At 32.9% G+C, this 11,199-nt stretch overlaps 1 protein-coding gene across 1 annotated transcript; it reads left to right on the forward strand.

Annotated features, from left to right (window-relative positions):
* The first annotated feature begins 302 nt into the window (after positions 1 to 302).
* On the forward strand, positions 303 to 4,519 carry LOC109337599 (protein DMR6-LIKE OXYGENASE 2-like). Its single transcript, XM_019574607.1, has 5 exons — positions 303 to 350; positions 769 to 1,084; positions 1,777 to 2,024; positions 3,162 to 3,516; positions 4,213 to 4,519. The coding sequence occupies exons 2-5, from the start codon at positions 797 to 799 to the stop codon at positions 4,462 to 4,464; spliced, it is 1,143 nt and encodes a 380-aa protein (XP_019430152.1). The 5' UTR covers positions 303 to 350; positions 769 to 796; the 3' UTR covers positions 4,465 to 4,519.
* Positions 4,520 to 11,199: the final 6,680 nt, after the last annotated feature.

The following is an 11,199-nucleotide window of genomic DNA, read 5'->3' on the forward strand; positions in this document are numbered from 1 at the left end:
TAAACAACAATATTTAATATATCATGTTTTTATTTGCATAAGATAATATGAGATAAAATCTGGAACAACATATCTTTGTTCATTCTTTATTTGTCTCCGGCGGTGACCCTACTACTTCTACCCCGTGGTCTGACTGAACTTTTGTCAACGAAATTGTTAATTGAAATAAGACTTTGTACCTGGTTTCTTCAAAACTTGCTACTGTTCCTTTCTCCACTCTTGTGCCTCTTCCCTTTACTATATATACATCAAAATCAACACAGTCTTAGCACCCATTTCTAAGCTTTAATTTGGTTTCATTACCTACACCTTCTATTATTCTATTCCCCAACATATATTTTCCAACCAAGGTAGAATTGGGAACAAACTATCTAATTTTGTTTCCATTCCCCCTATGAAAGTGCACATTTAAAATTTTAATGCCACATATCACGATTTTAATTTGTGATGTGATTGCTTTTGTAGTTGAATTGCTGCAGCAATTATGATTTCTGAGTACATTTAAAAACTCCAATATATATATACATAAATATATATATATAATATTGTTTTTTTATATATGTTTGTAAGTTCGATTTTGGAGGGAAAATGAAAATGGGAGACTTGAAAGTCACGAACTACATTTATAAGATGACTCTGAAATTTTTTTTTTTTTTTTCTTCTCCTCCAAAACTCAAGTTTCAGACGAGGTCATAAACTATTTAAATACAAGCATCACATACAATTGCTTTTATTTTGCACATGTTCTTATTTTAATTCCATTTACAGATTAGTTACTTTCTATTGAGCATCACAAATGTCTCATGCAAATGCAATAACACAGCAGTGGGGTGAAGATGATACACCAAAAAGCCAATATGAGAAAGGAGTGAAACAGCTCATAGACAATGGCCTTAAAAAGGTTCCTAAAAAGTACATATTTCCTGAATCTGACCGATCTGCTGCTAGGAATACAGAAGATCCAAATGTTGCAAAGCAAAATCTTCAACTACCAATAATTGATTTTGCTGACTTGCTTGGCCCATGTAGGACCCAAGTGCTTCAGTCTATGGCCAATGCTTGTGAAGAATATGGATTTTTTCAGGTGAGTAAATGGGAGAGAATGCTTTATGAACTTAAGAAGTAGTGAAACATTGTTAAATTATTTTGTGCCATTTATACTAGACACATGAAATCTAAAACCTTGCATGAGAGACTTGGGATACAAAATCATTTTTGAGTAAGATAGTACTGCCTCAGAATTCAAATAAGACTTTCATCCATAAAAAAACTAAGCAATCAGTATAGTTGAGTATTTCAAAGAACAAAATCAGTCAGAAATTTGTTTAGAATATTAGTAGATGAACCAAACTCTTCAGAACCAAATTAATTTGGTCTAAAATGTTTTTTTCTAACATCTTTGTATATCAAAGTGTAGACAACATTTTCTTTTGAATAACACTGAAGAGAAATAATAAGAAAGAGAAATTGGAAGACCCTATTCTCTTTTCCTATAAAAATGTCAAATTTAGATATATAAAATTGTTGTACAGATAAAATACAATATAAATGACTTGAAAGAAAATACACGTTTGACTTAATTACATGCAACAATTTTTATTTCAAATTTACATTAATTTCCTCTGACAATTATATTATTATTGTACTTCACCAAAAGACTAATCATTAAGATGGCACAAGCTGAAAGATAGGTATATAATTAGATGCTGGATGTAATTAAGCTATACAATCGATCTAATATGAGTTTTTTATTTATTATTTATTGAATTGATACAGCTGGTAAATCATGGTATCTCAAACGATGTTATCAAAAACATGTTGGATGTGAGTGGAAGGTTTTTCAATCTTCAATTTGAAGAGAGAGCAAAGTACATAACAAGTGATGTTAAAGCAGTGGTTCGATATGGGACCAGCTTCAACCAAACCAAAGATACAGTGTACTGTTGGAGGGACTTCTTGAAACTCCTCTGCAATCCCTTGCCCGATTACCTGTCCCATTGGCCTTCTTCCCCGGTCGACTTTAGGTATGTCACAACTCTATTTAATTAAGGGTAAATACTTCTTTTCGTCACTCAAATACTTCCATAAATTTTATTCCTCTAAATAATCTAAAAAATATCAAATTAGTTATTCTTATTTCTAACAAACTATTTTGTATCACATTCATGATATTTGATAACTATTTTGAATTTCTTTGGTGATTAAATTGATACATGTGAAAAATTTTAAGGATCAAAATATGTGTTTATAATAATATATTCTCCCATGAACAATTTTTGGGTGCATATATATTAGATAAACATTTAAGCATAAGTAACATTGGGGAGTGCATAAAAAGCACCTCATTCATTGATGGGAGAGTCCCCACCGGTCAGCGATTTGGTTTTATGCATTACACAAGGTGGCACGGATGAGATGATAGAAGATCTTCGTTCTTTCTCTATATACGATACGCTATTTCTTTTTTTTTCAATTGCTTGCTTTGAAGCAGCTGTTGGAGAGAAGACACCAGTCAGACCTGCAAGCACCGGGTAGTACGCAGCGGCAGTTTTCAATCATACAATGTGTACTCGTAGTCTGACTTTTAGCGGTAGTCAGCTGTCCTCGTTTTACTAATAATAATATGACTAGTGTTATATAACTGATTTTAAAAAAATTATATTTGTTCAATAATTTTTTAAATAAGTTAATAAATATCCATTTATTAGAGACCGTCCATTGCTAGAAATTTCTTTTAACACTAAATATGACACCCAATAAGATTATTATAGTGAATTATATATTGACATATAGCTGGGATTATTAAAATATTATATCTTCACATATGCATGTGTGAGTATTAAATTATACTGAGGTATATATAATGTTCATGTAAAAGATTTGTTAGCTAGCTATCGTATTTTAAATTTTCAATGGATTAGAACACAAATATTTTTCAACGTAGTCGTATATTCTAATTATATGGGAACAGTTTTATCTAACTATTCATGTTTTGAGAATTAGTTTCACCAACGAAAAAATTAATAACTTTATTTCTTGCTCATGTATATAAACAATGAAATATAGTTGTCAAGCAACACTATGGCATAAGGACAAATCTATATCTGAATAATTTCTTTCATTAATCACAACGCATGTTTTTTATATTCTTTATTATGAAGACAAGCAGCAGGTACCTACGCAGAAGAAACAAAGTACTTATTCCTAACATTAATGCAAGCTATTATAGAGAGCTTAGGAATAATTGAAGCCAACAAAGAAAAAGAGACAGAAGAAAATGGTTACAATATTCTAAAAGATTTGAAAGATGGGAGCCAAATGATGATATCAAATTTCTACCCACAATGCCCTGAACCAAACCTAACCTTAGGGATGCCACCACACTCTGATTATGGGTTCCTCACACTTCTTCTCCAAGATGAGGTAGAGGGTTTACAAATCCAATTCCAAGAGAAATGGGTCACTGTTCAACCTATTCCTAATGCATTCGTTATCAATGTTGGAGATCACTTAGAGGTATCACATTCCTTCTTTTGAAACAATCTAAATTTTGTTCATTTTATGTACTTAGACACTACAAAAATAAATATATCTACAATTAACCCATTGGAAACATTATTAATAATTCAACTTACATTATTGATGTGAGGACTTCTTTTTGGTTGTTAATATATTAACAATTACATTATTTTATAAATAAAGATCACGGTCTACTCTAAATTAAATCTAAAATATGTGGATAGTTATAATATTCACAATATATAATTTATGTTGACTATACATGCTTAATGCTCATATAATTTACTATATTCGTATTATTTACACTATTCAATAATAATTAGTCTCCTCTCATTTTCTGCCAGATGCCATCTAATTGTGGCATATAACTCACATGCTTATACCACACAAGCACATAGTGTAATATATATATATATATATATTATTTTAAATCATGTGTCATATCTTATTTTACCTTAATAAAAATATGTCTTGTTAATTAAAAATTGGAAACATTCATATTAGTGATGTCTTTGCTACATTTTGTTGGCATGGGGTAGAGTAGAACATAGAATTTGAGACAACAAATCTCTATTCTTATCAAACAACCTTTGTTCTTTCAGCAACAAAAAAAAGTCTTTTGGATTTTAAGTCCCATTTCTGATGCTACTTGTTCTAAGTTATTTGTATTTTTTTGGATGGAGTTATTTCCAGATATATAGCAACGGGAAATACAAGAGCGTGTTACATAGGGTTCTGGTGAATTCAGTGAAGAGTAGGAGATCGGTGGCTTCACTACATGGTCTTCCCTTCAACCACACAGTGAGACCATCACCCAAACTCATTGATGAAGTTAATCCCAAACGTTATGCAGACACAGATTTTAATTCCTTTCTTAGCTATATTTCCACGACAGAGCTCAAAAGAAAGGATTTCCTAGACTCTAGGAGATTGACTTCTACATAACTACAAGTGGAAACTATTATAAAAATTGTGAATTGAAGTGTTATTGTATACAATGATTGATTAAAGTTTAGTGATAAAATTATGTATTTGTAACATATCAATCTTGGCTTAGTTGGACCATACTATTTGTCTCAAATAACAAACTTATAACAGTTTATCTCTCTTTATATTTATTATAGAAAGATTATTAGACTTGTGAAGAAAGATGCTTGCCCCGGAGCTTGAGCTTGGAGTACTTAATATATAATCTACTAAAGGAAATAATTTGATGCATATGTGGATTGGAAAAGAATTTCACCAATAAAATAGAGATAAATTATTGATTTTGTTTTTATATTTAAAGGTAAAATTGTTTTCATATATATTGCACATCTTAAAAATAAAATTGTCACATCATAACATATTTTTCCTTTATTTTTAGGCATTATCCTCTCCCTTAATGGAGAGGATCCCAACATGTGAATTGAATTTTTGAAGCCTTAAACATTATTAATTTAACATTAGTTGGAGCAACATTTCCTTGAAATTCTTTCTTCTACTATCTATCATAAATATGTTAACAAGTTGAGTTATAGAGAAGAGGAAAAAAAAAGAATTTAAAGTCATTCTATAAATTTATTTTATAGCTCTGAAGCCTCTTATTCACCTATAAAACTTGGCCTAACTCACAAACGGAATTTTGTCTCACCCTTAGCACAACCAAGTTTTATTAACTTTATACAATAACTTATAAAATTATATTTTTTACCTTCACCCATAATAATGTTGTCACATATCCCACACCCTAACCCCTCTTCCCTGAAACACCCAAATCAATTGAAGAGCTCATCCATGAAAGTGCAAAGTGTCAAAATGTTGCACTATTAGATTGCATATGTTTTAATGAAGACAAGGATTTATTAAAAGCTTCAAGATGACTCAACAAATCAACATGTCATGAACTCAAGGATCTCATATCTAGAGTAGGTTCTTACAAGAGTCACTTTTAGAGTCTTAGATGTGTATCTTAGTTATGGAGTCTAGGTTAGGTAAACCTAGGTACAATTCTCACAAGTCTTAAAAATAATCAATTCAATTACATGAGACATACCATCTAGATTATTATATGTTCATGCATTAATCATACATGTTATTTGTGCATATTAGGCATAATATATCGGTAAAACATGTATAGTTGATAAGCATAACATATATGTAGTTTACCATTCTATCATTTAGCTGAAAAATATGTCAATTAATCGATTAAGGAATGTGTTAATTGATTAACGTGAATTCGGTTTTAATACATTACTGAAAACCTGAAAACAATTATTCTCAAATGCCTGTTAATCGATTAAAAGGGCACTTAATCGATTAACTGGGTCTCAGAAAGGTTTTCTATATAAACTGTGTTTTTAGGTCTTGCACCACACATCATATCCTTCATTTTTAGAACTGCTAGTTGCATATTTTTCGTGCTCATTTGTATCATTTAGAAAGAGTGAAATGCATTGTGAGATATTGAGAGATAATATCATGTTTAGGGTTTAATTGCCATCCAATTGCATGTGATTAATGTGTTAACCTTTGCTATCCTTTCTTGTATGATTCTTATATTTCTTTAGAAGAACTCTAGGATAGAAATTCTCTGTTTCTGCATATCAATTAACTCATACATATTCATATTTACTTGTGAGTCTTGTATAGGGGTTTTAGCTGAGTTTCAATTGTGATATTTTGAGCTACATTGTGCTTGATAATACTATGTTTTTTGTACTGTTTTTGTGTTGTAATAAGGGAAGTCGTCTCTTAGTGACTTATCACCTAAGAGACTCAGTGAGTGTCCACCAAGACTTATAGGTCTTGAGTTTTGAACATTTTCTTGGCTGGGGCTAGATCGTAAGAAAGGTTTTCTTAGGTGATTAGGTGAGTCAAACCAAGAAAGTGGGTTCTTGGATTCAAGAAGGGAGCATCTAAGTTTTTGTATTGGAAGTGTGCATGTAACAATACATTCATTTCAATATTAGTGAAGAAAATCTCTCGAGATCAGAAGGGGAGGCCTGGATGTAGTTTGCAAGTGGACCCGCAAAAGAACCAGGATAAAATTCCTTGTTGCAGGCTTTTTCTATCGTTAATCTCTTTACGTCTCAAGTTGTAATATTGCCTAATTTTAGCTGATAATTTGGATACTGTAACTTTGCCATATTGAGTTTAATTTTGTTCAAGTATATTTGCTTTATCTGTATATGATTATCGGTGAGTGGCTGTGCAATAAGCCATTCCGCAACTTGTTGTTTTCTATGAGTTAATCGATTAAGACATAGTGTTAATCGATTAACGAGGGCTTTTTCCAGAATAGGGCTTCGGTGCAAAAAGCGGTAAATAGTAACCACGACACCTATTCAACCCCCCTTCTAGGTGTGTTCTGTCCACTAATACCTAACAAGTGGCATCAGAACTAGTACGACGTGCTAGCTCAAACGTATACGCATTATCTTTAAGGGAAAACAAATGGGTTCCACCAACCCCTTTGGCGGTGATGGTGCATCCATTAGCTGCCCTACTGTATTCAGTGGTGAGGGATACTCCTACTGGAAAGTCCGGATGAAAATATTCATTAAAGCCATTGACTCGGATATTTGGGAATCCATAGTCAACGGGTCTTTCGTCCCAATGTATTTAGTGGACGATGAACCGAAAGAAAAGCCTAAGAGTCTATAGACCGATGATGAACGTAAAAAGGTTCAATACAACCTACATGCTAAAAACATCATCACATCTGTCTTATCATATGATGAATTCTTTCGGGTTTCACAATGTCAAAGTGCCAAAGAAATGTGGGACACTTTACAAGTGACTCACGAAGGCACTAGCGAAGTCAAGTGTGCCAGGATGAATTCCCTAACACATGAGTATGAGCTTTTTCGTATGTTGCCGAGTGAACCTATCGGCGACATGCAAAAGCGATTCACACACATAGAGACCATTTAGTTGCTCTAGATAAAATTTTTACCAAAGGAGAATTAATTAATAAAGTTTTGTGTTGTCTTGACAGGAGATGGCAACCTAAAGTTACAGCTATCATGGAATCCAAGGATCTTGACTCCATGCGTTTGGAAACAATATTTGGAAAGCTTCAAGAGCGCGAGATGGAATTTGGACGTTTGACGATGCATGAGGAATCAAATCGCAAAAACAAAGGCATATCTCTTAAAGCAACAACGTCTCAACCTAATGAAGAGAAAGAAGATGTCAAGTCTGATTCGGGTATTGATAACGAAACGTTGAGCCTTCTCGTACGAAAATTCGGGAAATTCTTAAAGAAATGAGGCTTTAAACGTTTTCAGAAGAAAGAAGCGTGTGAGTCAACTAGAAAAGGCAAAGGTAACAAAGAGCGCTTCACCTGCCATGAATGTGGTAAGTCAGGACACATGAGATTTCAATATCCTACTTACCTCAAGAAAGTTGATTCGGAAAAGAGCACTCCTTTGAACTTCAAGTCAAAGAAAGCCTACATAGTATGGGACGTACCAAAGGAGGATAAGACATCAATCACCTCAGATGAAGAGGAGAACGCGAAGCTATGCTTAATGACCAGAACAAATGAATCTTGCGACTCAGATTCAAAGGAGGTAAACAATGAGGTATGCTCTGACACCTCGTCTTCGTCTTCTGATGATTCACCTCCTTATGAGGACTTATATAATGCTTATGTCGAATTGCATGAAGAATTAAAAAAATTAGCTAGGATTGGTTCTGATAGAAAATGAGTAATCCTTCTAAATGAACAGAAAATAGTTTTATTACAATGAGCTAAAACTTGAAAATGAAACTATAGATCAAATATTTTCTTGTAATACATGCAATTGCTCAAATGATAATTTATGTCAATCAACTGTCTGTGAATCTTGCGAGACTTTGAAAAATGAGAATTTGAAATGTTGGTGACCATACTAGACTAGGATATATCCCCCCTTTGCATAGGAGAAGACCATATATAATACCTGTAACTCGACCTAATAAGAAATTTTATAATAAGAAAGTTCCTACATGTTTCTATTGTGGCACACATGGCCACACTTCCTACTCTTGCTATATCAGGAAGTATGGTATACCTAGTGGTGTATATGTCTGGATGAAAAAGGGAGACAACTCCCTGATTACTAAAAGAAAAGGACCCAATATAAATTGGATACCTGAAAAAGGTAAGTGATCTATTTTGCAGGTATGTCTACGAGCACATGGACAACATTGGTATCTTGATAGTGGATGCTCGAGACATAGGACAGGAGATAGATCAAAATTCCTAGATTTATCATCAAAAGAAAAAGGGTTTGTCACGTATGGAGACAACAACAAAAGAAAGATATGTGGCACTGGGATAATTGGCAACTCAACTCAAGCAGCGATCAAGAATGTACTATATGTTGAAGGCATGGAGCACAACCTATTGAGTATCAGCCAACTCTGCGACAAAGGTAATCACGTATCTTTCGACTCCGAGTGTTGCATAATCCGTGACAATTTATCTAATACAGTCAAATTTGTCAGACATCGTATTAATAATATCTATATGGTTAACCTAGAAGATGTCACGACATTATTTTCAAAATGTTTTGTTTCTAAAGAAAATGATATTTGGCTTTGGTATAGGCGTGTCGCTCATATTCATGTAAAACATCTAGATAAACTATCTAATAATAATTTGGTTGAGGGTCTACCAAAACTTGATTTTAAAACTCATGAAACTTGTAAAAAATGTAAACAAGTTAAAAACTCTTTTGGTAAAAAGAATGTAATATCCACAACAAGACCTTTGGAGCTTCTCCATATGGACTTGTTTGGACCTTCACAAATAATAGGTTTTGGTGGTAGTTTCTATGATTTGATAATTGTTGATGATTTTCTTGATTCACATGGACATTATTTTTATCTTATAAGAGTGATGCATTCAAATATTTCAAAAACCTTGCCAAACAAATTCAAAATCAGTTTAATCTTAAAATTGTATTCATTTGATCCGATCATAATGGCGAGTTTGAAAACCACAAGTTTGATGAATTTTGTAATTAACATGGTATCATACATCAGTTCTCGTGTCTTTATACCCCTCAGCAAAATGGAGTTGTTGAGAGGAAGAATCGAGTTCTAAAGGATCTCATATCTAGACTAGGTTCTTACAAGAGTCACTTTCAGAGTCTTAGATGTGTATCTTAGATATTGAGTCTAGGTTAGGTAAACCTAGGTGCAATACTCACAAGTCTTAAAAATAATCAATTCATTTACATGAGACATGCCATCTAGATTATTATATGTTCATGCATTAATCATACATGTTATTTGTGCATCTTAGGCATAATATATTGGTAAAACATGTATAGTTGATAAGCATAACATATAGGTAGTTTACCAGTTAATCTCTTAACTGGAAAATATGTATGTTAATCAATTACACAAGGCGTTAATCGACTAACGTGAAATCAGTTTTAACAGATAACTGAAAAATAGAATTCAGTTATTCTTAATCGTTCTCTACAACCCGTTAATCGATTAAAAGGACACTTAATCGATTAACTGGGCATCTAATAACTTTTCTATATAAATTGTGTTTTTATACCATGCTTCATACATTTTAACGTGAATTCAGTTTTAACAGATAACTGAAAACCTGAAAACATTATTCTCAACAGCCCGTTAATTGATTAAAAGGGCAGGTAATCGATTAAATGGGTCTCAGAAAGGTTTTCTATATAAACTGTGTTTTTAGGTCTTGCACCACACATCATATCATTCATTTTTAGAATTGTTAGTTGCATATTTTTCGTGCTCATTTGTGTCATTTAGGAAGAGTGAAATTCATTGTGAGATAGTAAGAGATAGTATCATGTTTAGGGTTTAATTGTCATCCAATTGCATGTGATTAATGTGTTAACCTTTGCTATCTTTTCTTGCGTGATTCTTGCATTTCTTTAGAAGAATTCTAGGATATAAGTTCTCTGTTTCTACACATCAATTAACTGATACATATTCATGTTTATTTGTGAGTCTTGTATAGGGTTTTTAGCTGAGTTTCAATTGTGATATTTTGAGCTACATTGGGCTTTATAATATTCTGTTTTTTGTAATGCTTTTGTGTTGTAATAAGGGAAGTCGTCTCTTGGTGACTTATCACCTAAGAGACACAGTGAGTCTTCACTAAGACTTAGAGGTCTTGAGTTTAGAACGCTTTCTTGGTTGGGGCTAGATCGTATAAAAGATTTTCTTAGGCGATTAGGTGAGTCAACCCAAGAAAGTGGGTTCCTGGATTCAAGAAGGGAGCGTCTAAGTTTTTGTAATGGAAGTGTGCATGTAACAATACATTCGTTTCAATATTAGTGAAGAAAATCTTTCGAGATCGGAAGGGGAGGCATGAATGTAGTTTGCAAGTGTACCCGCAAGCGAACCAGGATAAAATTCCTTGTTGTAGGCTTTTTTTATCCTTAATCTCTTTACGTTTTAAGTTGTAATATTGTCTAATTTTAGCTGATAATTTGGATACTGTAACTTTTCCATATTGAGTTTAATTATGTTCAAGTATATTTGCTTTATCTATATCTGATTATCGGTGAGTAGCTATGCAATAAGCCATTCCACAACTTGTTGTTTTCTGTGAGTTAATCGATTAAGATAGAGTGTTAATCGATTAACTGAGGCTTTTTCCGGAATAGGGTTTCGGTGCAAAAAGCGTTAATTGGTAACTGCCATACCTATTCAACC

The sequence above is a fragment of the Lupinus angustifolius genome, unplaced genomic scaffold, assembly GCF_001865875.1.
Source record: "Lupinus angustifolius cultivar Tanjil unplaced genomic scaffold, LupAngTanjil_v1.0 Scaffold_8_287, whole genome shotgun sequence".
Taxonomy (NCBI): Eukaryota; Viridiplantae; Streptophyta; class Magnoliopsida; order Fabales; family Fabaceae; genus Lupinus; species Lupinus angustifolius.